This window comes from Oncorhynchus tshawytscha, unplaced genomic scaffold, assembly GCF_018296145.1.
Source record: "Oncorhynchus tshawytscha isolate Ot180627B unplaced genomic scaffold, Otsh_v2.0 Un_contig_280_pilon_pilon, whole genome shotgun sequence".
Classification (NCBI taxonomy): domain Eukaryota; kingdom Metazoa; phylum Chordata; class Actinopteri; order Salmoniformes; family Salmonidae; genus Oncorhynchus; species Oncorhynchus tshawytscha.
The window spans coordinates 292501-315441 of record NW_024609730.1 but is presented as its reverse complement, the minus strand read 5'-3'; the positions used below and the strand labels follow the sequence as shown (position 1 = coordinate 315441).

The 22941-nt window shown below is 43.0% G+C and overlaps 1 protein-coding gene across 1 annotated transcript in view; it reads right to left on the bottom strand.

Annotated features, from left to right (window-relative positions):
* LOC112240403 (dynein axonemal heavy chain 6-like) overlaps positions 1-22926 on the bottom strand; it is a gene marked incomplete at its 3' end in the record, with an annotated part of 61541 nt that extends 38615 nt beyond the window's left edge. Inside the window, 15 exon segments of the mRNA XM_042317337.1 lie at positions 611-763; positions 1058-1209; positions 1511-1631; positions 1920-2009; positions 5663-5773; positions 6034-6141; positions 7100-7289; positions 7687-7786; positions 9270-9381; positions 13324-13458; positions 17073-17340; positions 21005-21288; positions 21762-21965; positions 22129-22433; positions 22787-22926. Coding sequence (XP_042173271.1) covers positions 611-763; positions 1058-1209; positions 1511-1631; positions 1920-2009; positions 5663-5773; positions 6034-6141; positions 7100-7289; positions 7687-7786; positions 9270-9381; positions 13324-13458; positions 17073-17340; positions 21005-21288; positions 21762-21965; positions 22129-22392 — 2292 coding nt within the window.
* Between the last annotated feature and the right edge of the window lie 15 nt (positions 22927-22941).

The following is a 22941-nucleotide window of genomic DNA, read 5'->3' as shown; positions in this document are numbered from 1 at the left end:
CTCCCTTGGTCATCTTTCCCAGGAGTTTGGTAATGAGTAATGTAACAATGACTACAGTGTGATACAAAGTGACAAAGTTCTCTGGGGCTTAGTCAGCAGCTACCCTGGGTCTGAGTCCCCTACTCTGGGTCTGAGTCCCCTACTCTGGGTCTGAGTCCCCTACTCTGGGTCCGAGTCCCCTTACTCTGGGTCTGAGTCCCCTACTCTGGGTCTGAGTCCCCTACTCTGGGTCCGAGTCCCCTACTCTGGGTCTGAGTCCCCTACTCTGGGTCTGAGTCCCCTACTCTGGGTCTGAGTCCCCTACTCTGGGTCTGTCCCCTACTCTGGGTCTGTCCCCTACTCTGGGTCTGAGTCCGCTACTCTGGGTCTGAGTCCGCTACTCTGGGACGGAGTCAGTCTCTTGAATGAAGAAGATGATGGCTCTGTGTGACCGTCAACCTTAACCTAATTCTCCTAACCTGCTATGTTCATTTTCCTAACCCTACTGCGTAAGTTCTCCTAACCTGCCACGTTCATTTTCCTAACCCTACTGCGTAAGTTCTCCTAACCTGCCACAAAAAAGTCCATTCTTACAAAAGCTGTATCCCTTCTAGACAAAACCGTCTCTTACCCGCTCCTGTATCTCCTCTAGGAAGGTGAGGGAGTTGACGAACTCTGTAGTTGCAGAGGGGATGAACTCCAGTTTGAACTGGGCATCCTGAGCCTCAGCGATGATGGCGTCGATCTTTCTCTTGGCCAGCAGGGGGAGCATGTCATTGATGGCCTGGAGGGGAGGGGGGGGGCAGCACAGGCGTTAATGTTGGTCAGTGGGTGGATGGACGGCCCAATCCCAAATCCACCACTTGACCCTAAGCCCTATGGACTTGTGGAGAACCGAGAGAATTTGACATGTGTAAGCAATTTGGTAATAGCTCAAACACGCCCTCTGATAGGCTAAGTGGAAGATTATATTCATACATATTGCTAATACCAATGAATACGTTTCAGATCTCCACAGTGCAAAGGCCCGGGCTGTAGGGGGTGATTAACACTGGGAACACTGTTCCTCTCCTCCTACCTCCAGACAGCGTAGTGGTGAGGGGAGGAGCTTCCCTTTAAGCAGAGTGGTGTCCACCAGCAGCAGGCCCAGGTGCCTCTTCTGTTTGATGGCCAGGGCCTCTTTATGTTCGCTGTGGTACTTCTTCAGACTCTCAGCGAAGAACGCCACTCCTACAGGGAACAGGACAGGGTACAGAGTCACATGATGACTCTCTAGACCGTTTAAAAAGAGAGATGGGGGAGTGTTGAAACTGTGAAATATACAGAAAACGCCTAAAGGACCTCATTGGATCCAAAGGTCTGAATGAACTGAGACAAAATGGATATGTTGCTGTGGTATGTGTGTTGACTGTAGAAACTCAAAGCTATATACTGAAAAGAAGTGCCTTGGCTAATCCATTTTCTCTGTTCCCTGGTAAGTTCATTGAATTGATGATGTTGGTGACGATGATGAAGAGCGTTGCTACGGTACCGTGATCCTGATCTCTGAGCGCGTCCAGGTCCAGACTCTCATTCTCTCTGTAGAAGACGCGGAAGCTCTCAAAGGTGCGCGCGTACACGCTGGCCGAGTCAAACGCAAACTGGAGCGATTGCTGAGAGGGAGCGAGAGGAGGAGGAAGAGGGAGACGAGGAGAGACAACAAAACAAACGTCTTAATGAGGCAGCCAGTTAGACGAACAGTCAGGGAATCAGGGCACAAGGACGAACAGGCAAGACAACAAAACACTGGACTGTGAAAGTCATTTAACTCCCACAACAGATTTAAAGAGCTTTGGCATTAGGGATCATAATAGACACCAAGTTGACATCAAAATGTCCAAGACAATTACCATCCACTTAGCTAATTCAAATGACCTTTAAAAAGGACACCGAATGCTGACCTTGATGTCGAGGATGATGTTCAGGAGGTGTTTATCATCCTCTAACATGGCCTCCAGACCAGGACCGTCACCACACGTCTTCTCCTCCACCTGAATGGTAGTGGAATACAACCATGTTATGATAGGATAGTATTACATCTCCTCCACCTGAATGATAGTGGAATACAACCATGTTATGATAGGATAGTATTACATCTCCTCTACCTGAATGGTAGTGGAATACAACCATGTTATGATAGGATAGTATTACATCTCCTCTACCTGAATGGTAGTGGAATACAACCATGTTATGATAGGATAGTATTACATCTCCTCTACCTGACTGATAGTGGAATACAACCATGTTATGATAGGATAGTATTACATTTCCTCTACCTGAATGGTTGTGGAATACAACCATGTTATGATAGGATAGTATTACATCTCCTCTACCTGAATGAATGGTACAACCATGTTATGATAGGATAGTATTACATCTCCTCTACCTGAATGGTTGTGGAATACAACCATGTTATGATAGGATAGTATTACATCTCCTCTACCTGAATGGTTGTGGAATACAACCATGTTATGATAGGATAGTATTACATCTCCTCTACCTGAATGGTTGTGGAATACAACCATGTTATGATAGGATAGTATTACATCTCCTCTACCTGAATGGTTGTGGAATACAACCATGTTATGATAGGATAGTATTACATCTCCTCTACCTGAATGGTACAACCATGTTATGATAGGATAGTATTACATCTCCTCTACCTGAATGGTTGTGGAATACAACCATGTTATGATAGGATAGTATTACATCTCCTCTACCTGAATGATAGTGGAATACAACCATGTTATGATAGGATAGTATTACATCTCCTCTACCTGAATGGTTGTGGAATACAACCATGTTATAATAGGATAGTATTACATCTCCTCTACCTGAATGATAGTGGAATACAACCATGTTATGATAGGATATTATTACATCTCCTCCACCTGGATGATAGTGGAATACAACCATGTTATAATAGGATAGTATTACATCTCCTCTACCTGAATGATAGTGGAATACAACCATGTTATGATAGGATAGTATTACATCTCCTCTACCTGAATGGTTGTGGAATACAACCATGTTATGATAGGATAGTATTACATCTCCTCTACCTGAATGATAGTAGAATACAACCATGTTATGATAGGATAGTATTACATCTCCTCTACCTGAATGGTTGTGGAATACAACCATGTTATAATAGGATAGTATTACATCTCCTCTACCTGAATGGTTGTGGAATACAACCATGTTATGATAGGATAGTATTACATCTCCCCCACCTGAATGGTACAACCATGTTATGATAGGATAGTATTACATCTCCTCTACCTGAATGGTACAACCATGTTATGATAGGATAGTATTACATCTCCTCTACCTGAATGATAGTGGAATACAACCATGTTATGATAGGATAGTATTACATCTCCTCTACCTGAATGATAGTGGAATACAACCATGTTATGATAGGATAGTATTACATCTCCTCTACCTGAATGATAGTGGAATACAACCATGTTATGATAGGATAGTATTACATCTCCTCTACCTGAATGATAGTGGAATACAACCATGTTATGATAGGATAGTATTACATCTCCTCTACCTGAATGATAGTGGAATACAACCATGTTATGATAGGATAGTATTACATCTCCTCTACCTGAATGATAGTGGAATACAACCATGTTATGATAGGATAGTATTACATCTCCTCTACCTGAATGATAGTGGAATACAACCATGTTATGATAGGATAGTATTACATCTCCTCTACCTGAATGGTTGTGGAATACAACCATGTTATGATAGGATAGTATTACATCTCCTCTACCTGAATGGTTGTGGAATACAACCATGTTATGATAGGATAGTATTACATCTCCTCTACCTGAATGATAGTGGAATACAACCATGTTATGATAGGATAGTATTACATCTCCTCCACCTGAATGATAGTGGAATACAACCATGTTATAATAGGATAGTATTACATCTCCTCTACCTGAATGATAGTGGAATACAACCATGTTATGATAGGATAGTATTACATCTCCTCTACCTGAATGGTACAACCATGTTATGATAGGATAGTATTACATCTCCTCTACCTGAATGGTAGTGGAATACAACCATGTTATGATAGGATAGTATTACATCTCCTCCACCTGAATGGTTGTGGAATACAACCATGTTATAATAGGATAGTATTACATCTCCTCTACCTGAATGGTTGTGGAATACAACCATGTTATGATAGGATAGTATTGCATCTCCCCCACCTGAATGGTACAACCATGTTATGATAGGATAGTATTACATCCCCTCTGCCTGAATGGTACAACCATGTTATGATAGGATAGTATTACATCTCCTCTACCTGAATGATAGTGGAATACAACCATGTTATGATAGGATAGTATTACATCCCCTCTACCTGAATGGTAGTGGAATACAACCATGTTATGATAGGATAGTATTACATCTCCTCCACCTGAATGATAGTGGAATACAACCATGTTATGATAGGATAGTATTACATCTCCTCTACCTGAATGATAGTGGAATACAACCATGTTATGATAGGATAGTATTACATCTCCTCTACCTGAATGATAGTGGAATACAACCATGTTATGATAGGATAGTATTACATCTCCTCTACCTGAATGATAGTGGAATACAACCATGTTATGATAGGATAGTATTACATCTCCTCTACCTGAATGGTTGTGGAATACAACCATGTTATGATAGGATAGTATTACATCTCCTCTACCTGAATGGTAGTGGAATACAACCATGTTATAATAGGATAGTATTACATCTCCTCTACCTGAATGGTAGTGGAATACAACCCTGTTACGATAGGATAGTATTACATCTCCTCTACCTGAATGGTAGTGGAATACAACCATGTTATGATAGGATAGTATTACATCTCCTCTACCTGAATGGTTGTGGAATACAACCATGTTATGATAGGATAGTATTACATCTCCTCTACCTGAATGATAGTGGAATACAACCATGTTATGATAGGATAGTATTACATCTCCTCTACCTGAATGGTACAACCATGTTATGATAGGATAGTATTACATCTCCTCTACCTGAATGATAGTGGAATACAACCATGTTATGATAGGATAGTATTACATCTCCTCTACCTGAATGGTTGTGGAATACAACCATGTTATGATAGGATAGTATTACATCTCCTCTACCTGAATGGTAGTGGAATACAACCATGTTATGATAGGATAGTATTACATCTCCTCTACCTGAATGGTTGTGGAATACAACCATGTTATGATAGGATAGTATTACTAACTGGACAACAGCCATCTTGTCAGACTATTAAAACATTTAGGGATGGTTTCCTGGACACAGACCAACACTAATACTGAACAGAACTTATCATGAAGATTGTTCACATTGCTTTCAATTCTAGAACTAGGTTAAATCTGTGTCTGGAAAACTGTCCCCAAAAACTACAACTAAACTAAATAACAGCCTTGTCTTCGGTGAGCTAAGACCTGCACTGGACTTGTTCCTACAAGCACGGACTTTGCTGATAGCTACTTTGAGGACAAATGTACTCACTATAACAGGTGTAGTTGTCTCACCTAGCTTACTGCAACATAAAAAAACGTTTCTATGCTAATTAGTCAGTGGTAGTGTTTCACACCTTGCTGTTGATCATGGGCTGAGTGAAGGCATCAAAGTAGGAGTCAGTCACCAGCACAACTAATGACAACACCGTCTCCTGGAACCTAGAGATGATCTCTGACACACACTCCTGTTAGGGGAATATACACACACAGCCACACTCACAGGCACACACACATGCACAGACACACAACCCACACACGACACACATGCACAGACACACACACAGTCAGACACGCAAACAAAAACACAGGCACAGCATAAAGAGAGAGCGCAAGAGAGATACATTTTTACAAACAAAAAAAGTAACACATTCAGAGCCATATTGATATGTAGCAGAACGATGACATCTTCGGTGAGCTGAAAGGTGAGAGGTCAGGGGTTACAGACCTGGAAGACGTCTACGGAGGGTTCGTAGGTCAGAGCGTGGGTCTCCAACATCAGCTCCGACACAAACATGGGTAGAAGATGAACAGCCTCCACTGTGGGCTCTGTAGCCTGAGGTACACACACACACACACACACACACACACACACACACACAGACACACACACACACACACACACACACACACACACACACACACACACACACACACACACACACACACACACACACACACACACACACACACACACAGGGGTTAATACACAGTTAAAGGGGAAGGGATTGTCACAACAAAAGGAACCCACTATTCCGTTTAGTAAACCTTTTAGAAGGATGCAGGCAGAAAGCTGACTGTATTCTCCATTCTACAAGACAGACGATAACACCTGTTACACACTGTCCCTCTGTAGCTTTAAACTCTCCTAAACAGGCCTCTGGTTTCAGAAAGCCTAGTGGTCCACTGGAGGATCTCCATTGAGACGAGTTGGCTGAAAACGTAATGATGCTGGCCCATCGAAGGGGCTGGACGCCGTGGAGCTGCCATGTGGAGAATCCTAGTTTTATCTTGTTATTGATACCATGTCGTTTTGACTCATAGCTAATCAACAACTGGCACAATGTATTTGAGAGACAAAAACGTGGCCATTGTTTAAATGTATTTATGTTGTCAATAAACACAAAGCCAACCGTGTCTGTTTAGCTCCATAGTTGCTTTTTAGTCCGTGCAGAATGAGGCTACATCCCCGTCTGAGAAAGTGTCCCTGAAGCCTTTTTCAAACCTCTCCACAGCCACCTTCATGTAGCAGCTCTGAACTACCTCACCTGAGTCACCTGAGTCACCTGAGTCACCTGAGTCATCTGAGTCACCTGAGTCACCTGAGTCATCTACCTCACCTGAGTCACCTGAGTCACCCGAGTCACCTGAGTCACCTGAGTCACCTGAGTCACCAGGTCAACGGTTTGGTGATTAGTTGACCGGTTGAATCACGTGGACTAGTTCTGGAATAGATCAAATCCATGGAACGGCTGTGGGTCCCAGACGAGAGGTCTGAAACGGTCTTGTTGTACCTTCCTGTCGGAGTCCTCCGTGGCTCCACCTCCGTCTCCAGCAGCATCGGTGTCGGCCCAGCTGTGGATGACAGCGTGTGTGGGGGTGTGTTGGATCTGGTCCTGCAGGACGGCCAGTAGTTTGGCCACAGAGTTCACAGCCAGGATGTGCATGGTGTTCACCATCAGGTAGTCAGCCAACCGGATGAAACTGGAACAACACAGAGTAGGAAGGGGGCTCCATCACGGCACCTCCACAGGTAAGGCACTCCAGCTCAACGTACAGGTAGAAATGGGACGTGTGTGTGAGAGATGGTGTGTGTAGCGGAGAGGAGGGCTTCAATAATGGAACATGCCAGAGAAACAGCTTCATGTGGAAATTACACTGGGAAATAATGAAACAGTATACAGGAGTGTGTAGCAAGATAGTGTGAGTGTGTGCGTGCGTGTGTGTGTGTGTCTTTGCGTGTGTGTGTCTTTGCGTGTGTAAGTGTGTATGTCTTTGCGGGTGTGAGTGTGTGTGTGTGCGTGTGTGTGTGAGTGTGAGTGTTTTGTGTGTGTGTGTGTGTGTGTGTGTGTGTGTGTGTGTGTGTGTGTGTGGTACCCACCAGGTGAGGCGTCTACAGTGGTACCTCTTGTTGGCCTGTTCTGTGTAACTCATCTTCTCTGGAGCCTCTTCAAACAGCAACTCAATCTCAGGTGTTCCCTCTGGAGTACACACACTTCAGACTCACTCTACTGTCTGTTCCCTCTGGAGTACACACACTTCAGACTCACTCTACTGTCTGTTCCCTCTGGAGTACACACACTTCACACTCACTCTACTGTCTGTTCCCTCTGGAGTACACACACTTCAGACTCACTCTACTGTCTGTTCCCTCTGGAGTACACACACTTCACTCACTCTACTGTCTGTTCCCTCTGGAGTACACACACTTCACACTCACTCTACTGTCTGTTCCCTCTGGAGTACACACACTTCATACTCACTCTACTGTCTGTCCCCTCTGGAGTACACACACTTCACACTCACTCTACTGTCTGTCCCCTCCACACACTTCTGGAGTACACACACTTCACACTCACTCTACTGTCTGTTCCCTCTGGAGTACACACACTTCACACTCACTCTGTTCTGTCTGTTCCCTCTGTCTGTTCCCTCTGGAGTACACACACTTCATACTCACTCTACTGTCTGTCCCCTCTGGAGTACACACACTTCACTACTCTGTTCCCTCTGGAGTACACACACTTCACACTCACTCTACTGTCTGTTCCCTCTGGACTCACACTCACTCTACTGTCTGTCCCCTCTGGAGTACACACACTTCACACTCACTCTACTGTCTGTCCCCTCTGGAGTACACACACTTCACACTCACTCTACTGTCTGTCCCCTCTGGAGTACACACACTTCATACTCACTCTACTGTCTGTTCCCTCTGGAGTACACACACTTCAGACTCACTCTACTGTCTGTTCCCTCTGGAGTACACACACTACTACTTTTTTGTGTTGTAGTTATAGTCAGGTGTGTGTGTACCTGTGTCGTAGTTATAGTCAGGTGTGTGTGTACCTGTGTCGTAGTTATAGTCAGGTGTGTGTGTACCTGTGTTTTAGTTATAGTCAGGTGTGTGTGTACCTGTGTTTCAGTTATAGTCAGGTGTGTGTGTACCTGTGTTGTAGTTGTAGTCAGGTGTGTGTACCTGTGTTGTAGTTATAGTCAGGTGTGTGTGTGTACCTGTGTTGTAGTTATAGTCAGGTGTGTGTACCTGTGTTGTAGTTATAGTCAGGTGTGTGTGTGTACCCGTGTTGTAGTTATAGTCAGGTGTGTGTACCTGTGTTGTAGTTATAGTCAGGTGTGTGTACCTGTGTTGTAGTTATAGTCAGGTGTGTGTACCTGTGTTGTAGTTATAGTCAGGTGTGTGTGTACCTGTGTTGTAGTTATAGTCAGGTGTGTGTGTACCTGTGTTTCAGTTATAGTCAGGTGTGTGTACCTGTGTTGTAGTTATAGTCAGGTGTGTGTGTGTACCCGTGTTGTAGTTGTAGTCAGGTGTGTGTACCTGTGTTGTAGTTATAGTCAGGTGTGTGTGTACCTGTGTTGTAGTTATAGTCAGGTGTGTGTACCTGTGTTGTAGTTATAGTCAGGTGTGTGTACCTGTGTTGTAGTTATAGTCAGGTGTGTGTGTACCTGTGTTGTAGTTATAGTCAGGTGTGTATCCTGCCTCCAACATGGCCGTGTGACAGGCGCTCCTGGCCACCTCCTTTACCAGCTCCCTGAACTCTTCCAGACGAGAAGATACCTGCACACACACACACACACACACACACACACACACACACACACACACACACACACACGTTGCCATGCAAAGGGACAGAGACACATGTAACAGTACTGCGTCCGTCCCTCTCCTTGGCCCATCCTGGGCTCCAACCAGGCCCCCTCAGAACTGTCACCCACACGGCATCGCCACACAGATGCTGAGGCTCTTGCGGCGCAAGGGAAACGTTTACTTCAAGGTGTCAGCGCGGGTGTCAGCGCGGGTGTCAGCGCGGGCGTCAGCGCGGGTGTCAGCGCGGGCGTCAGCGCGGGTGTCAGCGCGGGCGTCAGCGCGGGTGTCAGCGCGGGCGTCAGCGCGGGTGTCAGCGCGGGTGTCAGCGCGGGTGTCAGCGCGGGTGTCAGCGCGGGTGTCAGCGCGGGCGTCAGCGCGGGTGTCAGCGCGGGCGTCAGCGCGGGTGTCAGCGCGGGCGTCAGCGCGGGTGTCAGCGCGGGTGACGTCACTGATTGAACACGACTAGCGTGCACCGCTAACATGCTAGACATTTCACATCAGATACACATGAACACTGAAAGGAGAGCCGCACACTAGGAGCTCAGACGCAATAATGTAATAACCTAACATCCAACGCCTGGACAGGCAAGCTTTATCAGGGTAAAACTCTGCAGGGTGACTAGTTTATAGTGTTAAAGGACACACACACAGAATATGTCATGTAAAGGTACAGACACACAGAGAATATGTCATGTAAAGGAACAGACACACTTCATGTAAAGGGACAGACACACAGAGAATATGTCATGTAAAGGGACAGACACACAGAGAATATGTCATGTAAAGGTACAGACACACAGAGAATATGTCATGTAAAGGAACAGACACACAGAGAATATGTAATGTAAAGGGACAGACACACACAGAATATGTCATGTAAAGGTACAGACACACTTCATGTAAAGGGACAGACACACAGAGAATATGTCATGTAAAGGAACAGACACACTTCATGTAAAGGGACAGACACACAGAGAATATGTCATGTAAAGGGACAGACACACAGAGAATATGTCATGTAAAGGTACAGACACACAGAGAATATGTCATGTAAAGGGACAGACACACAGAGAATATGTCATGTAAAGGTACAGACACACACAGAATATGTCATGTAAAGGTACAGACACACAGAGAATATGTCATGTAAAGGTACAGACACACAGAGAATATGTCATGTAAAGGTACAGACACACAGAGAATATGTCATGTAAAGGTACAGACACACAGAGAATATGTCATGTAAAGGAACAGACACACAGAGAATATGTCATGTAAAGGGACAGACACACAGAGAATATGTCATGTAAAGGGACAGACACACAGAGAATATGTCATGTAAAGGTACAGACACACAGAGAATATGTCATGTAAAGGTACAGACACACAGAGAATATGTCATGTAAAGGAACAGACACACAGAGAATATGTCATGTAAAGGGACAGACACACAGAGAATATGTCATGTAAAGGGACAGACACACAGAGAATATGTCATGTAAAGGTACAGACACACAGAGAATATGTCATGTAAAGGAACAGACACACAGAGAATATGTCATGTAAAGGAACAGACACACAGAGAATATGTCATGTAAAGGAACAGACACACAGAGAATATGTCATGTAAAGGAACAGACACACAGAGAATATGTCATGTAAAGGGACAGACACACAGAGAATATGTCATGTAAAGGGACAGACACACAGAGAATATGTCATGTAAAGGTACAGACACACAGAGAATATGTCATGTAAAGGAACAGACACACAGAGAATATGTCATGTAAAGGTACAGACACACAGAGAATATGTCATGTAAAGGAACAGACACACTTCATGTAAAGGGACAGACACACAGAGAATATGTCATGTAAAGGGACAGACACACAGAGAATATGTCATGTAAAGGTACAGACACACAGAGAATATGTCATGTAAAGGTACAGACACACACAGAATATGTCATGTAAAGGTACAGACACACAGAGAATATGTCATGTAAAGGGACAGACACACAGAGAATATGTCATGTAAAGGGACAGACACACAGAGAATATGTCATGTAAAGGGACAGACACACAGAGAATATGTCATGTAAAGGTACAGACACACAGAGAATATGTCATGTAAAGGTACAGACACACAGAGAATATGTCATGTAAAGGAACAGACAGACAGAGAATATGTCATGTAAAGGGACAGACACACAGAGAATATGTCATGTAAAGGTACAGACACACAGAGAATATGTCATGTAAAGGTACAGACACACAGAGAATATGTCATGTAAAGGTACAGACACACAGAGAATATGTCATGTAAAGGAACAGACACACTTCATGTAAAGGGACAGACACACAGAGAATATGTCATGTAAAGGTACAGACACACAGAGAATATGTCATGTAAAGGAACAGACACACTTCATGTAAAGGGACAGACACACAGAGAATATGTCATGTAAAGGAACAAACACACAGAGAATATGTCATGTAAAGGAACAGACACACAGAGAATATGTCATGTAAAGGAACAGACACACTTCATGTAAAGGGACAGACACACAGAGAATATGTCATGTAAAGGAACAGACACACAGAGAATATGTCATGTAAAGGAACAGACACACTTCATGTAAAGGGACAGACACACAGAGAATATGTCATGTAAAGGAACAGACACACAGAGAATATGTCATGTAAAGGAACAGACACACAGAGAATATGTCATGTAAAGGAACAGACACACAGAGAATATGTCATGTAAAGGTACAGACACACAGAGAATATGTCATGTAAAGGAACAGACACACAGAGAATATGTCATGTAAAGGAACAGACACACAGAGAATATGTCATGTAAAGGAACAGACACACAGAGAATATGTCATGTAAAGGAACAGACACACTTCATGTAAAGGAACAGACACACAGAGAATATGTCATGTAAAGGTACAGACACACAGAGAATATGTCATGTAAAGGAACAGACACACAGAGAATATGTCATGTAAAGGAACAGACACACTTCATGTAAAGGAACAGACACACTTCATGTAAAGGGACAGACACACTTCATGTAAAGGAACAGACACACTTCATGTAAAGGAACAGACACACTTCATGTAAAGGAACAGACACACTTCATGTAAAGGGATAGACACACTTCATGTAAAGGGAACAGACACACTTCATGTAAAGGAACAGACACACTTCATGTAAAGGGACAGACACACAGAGAATATGTCATGTAAAGGAACAGACACACAGAGAATATGTCATGTAAAGGGACAGACACACTTCATGTAAAGGGACAGACACACAGAGAATATGTCAAGTAAAGGAACAGACACACTTCATGTAAAGGAACAGACACACAGAAAATATGTCATGTAAAGGAACAGACACACTTCATGTAAAGGAACAGACACACAGAGAATATGTCATGTAAAGGAACAGACACACAGAGAATATGTCATGTAAAGGAACAGACACACTTCATGTAAAGGAACAGACACACTTCATGTAAAGGGACAGACACACAGAGAATATGTCAAGTAAAGGAACAGACACACTTCATGTAAAGGAACAGACACACAGAGAATATGTCATGTAAAGGAACAGACACACAGAAAATATGTAATGTAAAGGAACAGACACACTTCATGTAAAGGTACAGACACACAGAGAATATGTCATGTAAAGGTACAGACACACAGAGAATATGTAATGTAAAGGAACAGACACACTTCATGTAAAGGTACAGACACACAGAGAATATGTCATGTAAAGGTACAGACACACAGAGAATATGTCATGTAAAGAAACAGATACACAGAGAATATGTCATGTAAAGGGACAGACACACAGAGAATATGTCATGTAAAGGGACAGACAGACTGCGTACCTCCTCCAGCTGGTTGTACTGAGCCTCCTGGAACTCCTCCAGCGTGTATGTGTGATCTTTCAGGATGTGACAAAGCCCCATGTCACTGATCCTGTAGCACATCTCTCTGATGTTCAGCAACGCCGGACGCAGAGACTGGAAACACACACACAGCTGTTACTGCTCCTTCCTGTTATCTTAAAATAACTACCTAGTTGGGTTCCATTACACACAGCTGTTACTGCTCCTTCCTGTTATCTTAAAATAACTACCTAGTTGGGTTCCATTACACACAGCTGTTACTGCTGCTTCCTGTTATCTTAAAATAACTACCTAGTTGGGTTCCATTACACACAGCTGTTACTGCTGCTTCCTGTTATCTTAAAATAACTACCTAGTTGGGTTCCATTACACACAGCTGTTACTGCTCCTTCCTGTTATCTTAAAATAACTACCTAGTTGGGTTCCATTACACACAGCTGTTACTGCTCCTTCCTGTTATCTTAAAATAACTACCTAGTTGGGTTCCATTACACACAGCTGTTACTGCTCCTTCCTGTTATCTTAAAATAACTACCTAGTTGGGTTCCATTACACACAGCTGTTACTGCTCCTTCCTGTTATCTTAAAATAACTACCTAGTTGGGTTCCATTATACACAGCTGTTACTGCTCCTTCCTGTTATCTTAAAATAACTACCTAGTTGGGTTCCATTATACACAGCTGTTACTGCTCCTTCCTGTTATCTTAAAATAACTACCTAGTTGGGTTCCATTATACACAGCTGTTACTGCTCCTCCCTGTTATCTTAAAATAACTACCTAGTTGGGTTCCATTACACACAGCTGTTACTGCTGCTTCCTGTTATCTTAAAATAACTACCTAGTTGGGTTCCATTACACACAGCTGTTACTGCTCCTTCCTGTTATCTTAAAATAACTACCTAGTTGGGTTCCATTATACACAGCTGTTACTGCTGCTTCCTGTTATCTTAAAATAACTACCTAGTTGGGTTCCATTATACACAGCTGTTACTGCTGCTTCCTGTTATCTTAAAATAACTACCTAGTTTTATATAGGTTCCATTATACACAGCTGTTACTGCTACTTCCTGTTATCTTAAAATAACTACCAGTTGGGTTACATAAACACAATGCTGTTACTGCTGCTTCAATGGTACAGACCATTTATACTATAAACACATACTGCAGTCAATGGTACAGACCATTTATACTATACACAGCTGTCAATGGTACAGACCATTTATCTATAAACATATACTGCAGGTCAATGGTACAGACCATTTATACTATAGCTGTTACTGCAGGTCAATGGTCCTGACCATCTTAAACTATAACACATACTTGCAGGTCAATGGTACAGACCATGTTACTATAAACACATACTGTTATCAAAATAACTACCATTTATTCCATTATACACATACTGCAGGTCAATGGTACTTAATTTACTACTATAAACCATACTGCAGGTCAATGGTACAGACCATTTATCTATAAAATAACTACCTAGTCAATGGGACCATTTATACTATAGCACATACTGCAGGTCAATGGTACAGACCATTTAGACTATAAACACATACTGCAGTCAATGGTACAGACCATTTATACTATAAACACATACTGCAGGTCAATGGTACAGACCATTTTTCAAACTATAACACATACTGCAGGTCAATGGTACAGACCATTTAAGACCATTTATAAACACATACTGCAGGTCAATGGTACAGACCATTTAGACTATAGACACATACTGCAGGTCAATGGTACAGACCATGTTAAATATAGACACATACTGCAGGTCAATGGTACAGACCATTTAGACTATAAACACATACTGCAGGTCAATGGTACAGACCATTTATACTATAAACACATACTGCAGGTCAATGGTACAGACCATTTAGACTATAAACACATACTGCAGGTCAATGGTACAGACCATTTAGACTATAAACACATACTGCAGGTCAATGGTACAGACCATTTAGACTATAAACACATACTGCAGGTCAATGGTACAGACCATTTAGACTATAAACACATACTGCAGGTCAATGGTACAGACCATTTAGACTATAGACACATACTGCAGGTCAATGGTACAGACCATTTAGACTATAGACACATACTGCAGGTCAATGGTACAGACCATTTAGACTATAGACACATACTGCAGGTCAATGGTACAGACCATTTAGACTATAGACACATACTGCAGGTCAATGGTACAGACCATTTAGACTATAGACACATACTGCAGGTCAATGGTACAGACCATTTAGACTATAGACACATACTGCAGGTCAATGGTACAGACCATTTAGACTATAAACACATACTGCAGGTCAATGGTACAGACCATTTAGACTATAGACACATACTGCAGGTCAATGGCACGGACCATTTTGTATAAAAACACAAATGTAGAGGTCTTGTCCTGACCAGGAAACACGACTGGACACAACAATACCACCACCTCATTATCCTGACCAGGAAACACGACTGGACACAACAATACCACCACCTCATTATCCTGACCAGGAAACACGACTGGACACAACAATACCACCACCTCATTATCCTGACCAGGAAACACGACTGGACACAACAATACCACCACCTCATTATCCTGACCAGGAAACACGACTGGACCCAACAATACCACCACCTCATTATCCTGACCAGGAAACACGACTGGACACAACAATACCACCACCTCATTATCCTGACCAGGAAACACTACTGGACCCAACAATACCACCACCTCATTATCCTGACCAGGAAACACTACTGGACCCAACAATACCACCACCTCATTATCCTGACCAGGAAACACTACTGGACCCAACAATACCACCACCTCATTATCCTGACCAGGAAACACTACTGGACCCAACAATACCACCACCTCATTATCCTGACCAGGAAACACGACTGGACAACAATACACCATCTCATTACCACAACTCATTATCCTGACCAGGAAACACTACTGGACCCAACAATACCACCATCCTCATTACCTGACCAGGAAACACTACTGGACCCAACAATACCACCACCATTACATACTACCCTGACCAGGAAACACTACTGGACCCAACAATACCACCATCTCATTACCCCAGACCAGGAAACACTACTGGACCCCAGGACAATGGACCACCATCTCATTACCCTGACCAGGAAACACTACTGGAACCCAACAATACCACCATCTCATTACCCTGACCAGGAAACACTACTGGACCCAACAATACCACCATCTCATTACCCTGACCAGGAAACACTACTGGACCCAACAATACCACCACCTCATTATCCTGACCAGGAAACACTACTGGAAACCACCACCTCATTATCCTGACCAGGAAACACTACTGGACCCAACAATACCACCACCTCATTATCCTGACCAGGAAACACTACTGGACCCAACAATACCACCATCTCATTACCCTGACCAGGAAACACTACTGGACCCAACAATACCACCACCTCATTATCCTGACCAGGAAACACTACTGGACCCAACAATACCACCACCTCATTACCCTGACCAGGAAACACTACTGGACCCAACAATACCACCCACCTCATTATCCTGACCAGGAAACACTACTGGACCCAACAATACCACCCACCTCATTATCCTGACCAGGAAACACTACTGGACCCAACAATACCACCACCTCATTATCCTGACCAGGAAACACTACTGGACCCAACAATACCACCCACCTCATTGACGATGAACAGGCGCTCCTGAAGGGACTTCTTGCACGTGTTGATCTTCTTGGAGCGGACGTTGGTCCGCCACACTCTGAAGGCCTTCCACCTCCTGAAGAGGGCGAAGGCCGGGATGGCCAGGAGGCGACGGTGGCACCGGTACTCATGCTCCCAGCGCTCTAACGGCAGGAAGTCCATCTCCGCGTCAGAGATGCAGGTCACACCCTGCTGGCTGATGGTAGAGTAGTCCTGCTTGTTGATGTTCTCATACGTCACTATCCTGGGGGGGGGGAAAGGTCAAAGGTGAGAGTTTGGGATTGGTAGTGAGAATAAGGTTGTAGGTTTTTATATTTGATAGAGAACTTGGGAGTTCAAATGTTTGCATGAGTGTGTGAGTGTGTCTGTGTCGTCTCTCTTTGTGAGTCCCAATAATACCTCCTTTGTTCTGAAGTGAACACTCGTTCACTACTTCCCACAATCTAAAAGCAATGAATTGGTGCTGTACGGGTTAGAAGCAGTTTCCACCATGTTTCTTATACCAGGCAGTCCTTTCCATTAGAATTAGTGAAGGGAAGTGAACAAGGATAAATGGAATTAGAGATAATTGAGAAGTAGCATCTCTCTCTTGTTGACGTTGCTCTTACTTGAAGATATAAACATCATATCTGATATAGGTTAGGGTGTGTGTTTCTCCCTCTCTTGAGGTTATAAACATCATATCATATAGGTTAGGGTGTGTGTTTCTCCCTCTCTTGAGGTTATAAACATCATATCATATAGGTTAGGGTGTGTGTTTCTCCCTCTCTTGATGTTATAAACATCATATCATATAGGTTAGGGTGTGTGTTTCTCCCTCTCTTGAGGTTATAAACATCATATCATATAGGTTAGGGTGTGTGTTTCTCCCTCTCTTGAGGTTATAAACATCATATCATATAGGTTAGGGTGTGTGTTTCTCCCTCTTGAGGTTATAAACATCATATCATATAGGTTAGGGTGTGTGTTTCTCCCTCTCTTGAGGTTATAAACATCATATCATATAGGTTAGGGTGTGTGTTTCTCCCTCTCTTGAGGTTATAAACATCATATCATATAGGTTAGGGTGTGTGTTTCTCCCTCTCTTGAGGTTATAAACATCATATCATATAGGTTAGGGTGTGTGTTTCTCCCTCTCTTGAGGTTATAAACATCATATCATATAGGTTAGGGTGTGTGTTTCTCCCTCTCTTGAGGTTATAAACATCATATCATATAGGTTAGGGTGTGTGTTTCTCCCTCTCTTGAGGTTATAAACATCATATCATATAGGTTAGGGTGTGTGTTTCTCCCTCTCTTGATGTTATAAACATCATATCATATAGGTTAGGGTGTGTGTTTCTCCCTCTCTTGATGTTATAAACATCATATCATATAGGTTAGGGTGTGTGTTTCTCCCTCTCTTGATGTTATAAACATCATATCATATAGGTTAGGGTGTGTGTTTCTCCCTCTCTTACTTGAGGTTATAAACATCATATCTGATATAGGTTAGGGTGTGTGTTTCTCCCTCTCTTGATGTTATAAACATCATATCTGATATAGGTTAGGGTGTGTGTTTCTCCCTCTCTTGATGTTATAAACATCATATCTGATATAGGTTAGGGTGTGTGTGTTTCTCCCTCTCTTGATGTTATAAACATCATATCATATAGGTTAGGGTGTGTGTTTCTCCCTCTCTTACTTGAGGTTATAAACATCATATCTGATATAGGTTAGGGTGTGTGTTTCTCCCTCTCTTACTTGAGGTTATAAACATCATATCATATAGGTTAGGGTGTGTGTTTCTCCCTCTCTTGATGTTATAAACATCATATCATATAGGTTAGGGTGTGTGTTTCTCCCTCTCTTACTTGAGGTTATAAACATCATATCATATAGGTTAGGGTGTGTGTTTCTCCCTCTCTTACTTGATGTTATAAACATCATATCTGATATAGGTTAGGGTGTGTGTTTCTCCCTCTCTTACTTGAGGTTATAAACATCATATCATATAGGTTAGGGTGTGTGTTTCTCCCTCTCTTACTTGATGTTATAAACATCATATCATATAGGTTAGGGTGTGTGTTTCTCCCTCTCTTACTTGAGGTTATAAACATCATATCTGATATAGGTTAGGGTGTGTGTTTCTCCCTCTCTTACTTGAGGTTATAAACATCATATCATATAGGTTAGGGTGTGTGTTTCTCCCTCTCTTACTTGAGGTTATAAACATCATATCATATAGGTTAGGGTGTGTGTTTCTCCCTCTCTTACTTGAGGTTATAAACATCATATCATATAGGTTAGGGTGTGTGTTTTTCTCCCTCTCTTACTTGAGGTTATAAACATCATATCTGATATAGGTTAGGGTGTGTGTTTCTCCCTCTCTTACTTGAGTTATAAACATCATATCATATAGGTTAGGGTGTGTGTTTCTCCCTCTCTTACTTGAGGTTATAACATCATATCATATAGGTTAGGGTGTGTGTTTCTCCCTCTCTTACTTGAGGTTATAAACATCATATCATATAGGTTAGGGTGTGTGTTTCTCCCTCTCTTACTTGAGGTTATAAACATCATATCATATAGGTTAGGGTGTGTGTTTCTCCCTCTCTTACTTGAGGTTATAAACATCATATCATATAGGTTAGGGTGTGTGTTTCTCCCTCTCTTACTTGAGGTTATAAACATCATATCATATAGGTTAGGGTGTGTGTTTCTCCCTCTCTTACTTGAGGTTATAAACATCATATCATATAGGTTAGGGTGTGTGTTTCTCCCTCTCTTACTTGAGGTTATAAACATCATATCATATAGGTTAGGGTGTGTTTTCTCCCTCTCTTACTTGAGGTTATAAACATCATATCATATAGGTTAGGGTGTGTGTTTCTCCCTCTCTTACTTGAGGTTATAAACATCATATCATATAGGTTAGGGTGTGTGTTTCTCCCTCTCTTGAGGTTATAAACATCATATCATATAGGTTAGGGTGTGTGTTTCTCCCTCTTACTTGAGGTTATAAACATCATATCATATAGGTTAGGGTGTGTGTTTCTCCCTCTCTTACTTGAGGTTATAAACATCATATCATATAGGTTAGGGTGTGTGTTTCTCCCTCTCTTGAGGTTATAAACATCATATCATATAGGTTAGGGTGTGTGTTTCTCCCTCTCTTACTTGAGGTTATAAACATCATATCATATAGGTTAGGGTGTATGTTTCTCCCTCTCTTACTTGAGGTTATAAACATCATATCATATAGGTTAGGGTGTGTGTTTCTCCCTCTCTTACTTGAGGTTATAAACATCATATCATATAGGTTAGGGTGTGTGTTTCTCCCTCTCTTACTTGAGGTTATAAACATCATATCATATAGGTTAGGGTGTGTGTTTCTCCCTCTCTTACTTGAGGTTATAAACATCATATCATATAGGTTAGGGTGTGTGTTTCCCTCTCTTACTTGAGGTTATAAACATCATATCATATAGGTTAGGGTGTGTGTTTCTCCCTCTCTTACTTGAGGTTATAAACATCATATCTGATATAGGTTAGGGTGTGTGTTTCTCCCTCTCTTACTTGATGTTATAAACATCATATCTGATATAGGTTAGGGTGTGTGTTTCTCCCTCTCTTACTTGAGGTTATAAACATCATATCTGATATAGGTTAGGGTGTGTGTGTTTCTCCCTCTCTTACTTGAGGTTATAAACATCATATCTGATATAGGTTAGGGTGTGTGTGTTTCTCCCTCTCTTGATGTTATAAACATCATATCTGATATAGGTTAGGGTGTGTGTTTCTCCCTCTCTTGATGTTATAAACATCATATCTGATATAGGTTAGGGTGTGTGTGTTTCTCCCTCTCTTGATGTTATAAACATCATATCTGATATAGGTTAGGGTGTGTGTGTTTCTCTCTCTCTTACTTGAGGTTATAAGCATCATATTTGATGGAGCTCTTGGGTGCGGCAGAGGTCATGTACAGGAAGCCCAGGTGAGGGTTGTTCCGGATGATTCTGACGATGTCCGGCGGGGAGCGTATTTTGGCACGGATCACATCCTCTGCAGAGCTGAAGATGATGGGGTGACTGGCTGGGAGAGGGAAGGGGGAGTGGAGGAAGGCTCCGGTGGGGGAGGGCTTTGCGGACTTGGAGGAGCGAGGGCGTTTGGGGGGAGAGGGGGAACACAGGGTACTCTGGGTCATCTGAGCCTGGAGGGAGGAAGCAGGGACAGTCAGTCAGGCTTTTATATTTTGATTTATTTGACTTTGAAAAGCGTCATGAACAGCTGAAAGGGGACTTTGTACTACGTCTCTTGACAACAAAAGAGACAGATATTGATTGTGGACTGGTTTCTTCTGTGGCTCAAATGAGGTTGATGGAACTACTGGTTAAAACAGAACAAGAAAGGCTATGAGTTTAACAGTTGTCTGACCCGTATCAGTCCACTGTGATACCTCTCAGCTTCAGAGAGCTTCAGTCATCAGAGAGCGAGGAGGCTATAGGGAGGGCTACTGACGAACAGAGCACAGATCAGTATCTGCCTCCCACCGTCTACAATCAATCATTTATTTCAGAACATGGCTGTATATCACTAGTGAAATCATGGTTAAGACAATCTGGATTTCAAATTAAACCATGTCAAATCTGCATGAAGTCTGTCTGTCCAGCAGAGCCCTTCTCAGTCTTCCACCTGTTTCTCCTTGACGTGTTCAGGCAGCTCAGGGAGGTGAAGGGTGGAGCTCTGTCTGTCAGGGGCCTTGTCCATCCACTCTACCCCAGCAAGGGAGGGCGACGGAGGCTTCCAGCCCGACTGGAGCAGCCTCTCCCGGTTCTGCCTGTGGATGAACTCTGGCTGCTTGTGGTCCTGGTACTTCTTCAGGACCGGCTGAATGAGAGAAGATGTGTAAATAGAGGTGTTTATGTGCTTATGGGGCAGTTGATGTCTGGGATGGTTATGGGAACAAAGGCTGATATTTAGAAAACATTACTGTGAGCAAAGTGTTTACAAGTGTCTGGGTCCCCATATTCACCCCCCCACCACCACCCACCAGTATCTCCAGTGGTACGGATCTCTGCCCTGCCCTCCTGCGTTCCTGGGCCTTGGTGGTGTGTGTGAAGACCAGGGCATCAGGGTTGCGTTGTGCCTGGCTCGGGGCTACTGAGATCAGCCTGGCTCTCAGTGCCTCTGGGTCTACGTGGCCCGGGGACATGGTGAATGGGAGGGTCATCCTCTGCTGCCGGGCCCCAGTCACCTCCTCTCTCCCTGGGCCAGCCTGGCAGCGAGGGGACCCCTTCTGGGAGAACGAAGACATGGTGGCCTCAGATAGTCTGCCACTCTGGGTCTGAGTGGATACTGTGTGTGGGGGTGAAGAAGGGGAGAGCACAAGGAGAGGGAGGTGGGGGATGATAAGCTCTCCCTTTCGTTTCGGTCTATCAACTCGTGTCAAAGCAAACTATAGTAGCATGAAAGTCATCTTGCACATAACAGACATTTCAGTTGTTTAGCAACTTACCTGGCAACAAGAAATAAACATTGCAATATAACATTAAATCAAAAAAGTTCAAAACAAACATAGCCAACAACATCCGTAAACGCCGAGACGGTTATATACAGTGATATCACAAACCATCAGTTTGGTTAACAGAAACAATGTAGCGCTAGCAATTTATAACGTATTTCTGAGCAAGTCAAGGTGAATTACTTACATAGCTATCAATGGCACTTCAACATTAGTAGAGAAACTACAGAAGCAAAAACATTAGCTACACTTGTTATCGCCGGTTCTCTTGTCAGAAGTGGAAACTGATCGTGAGTTTATTGTTTCTTAGCAACCAGCACCTCCTGGACACCGCGCGGAGAG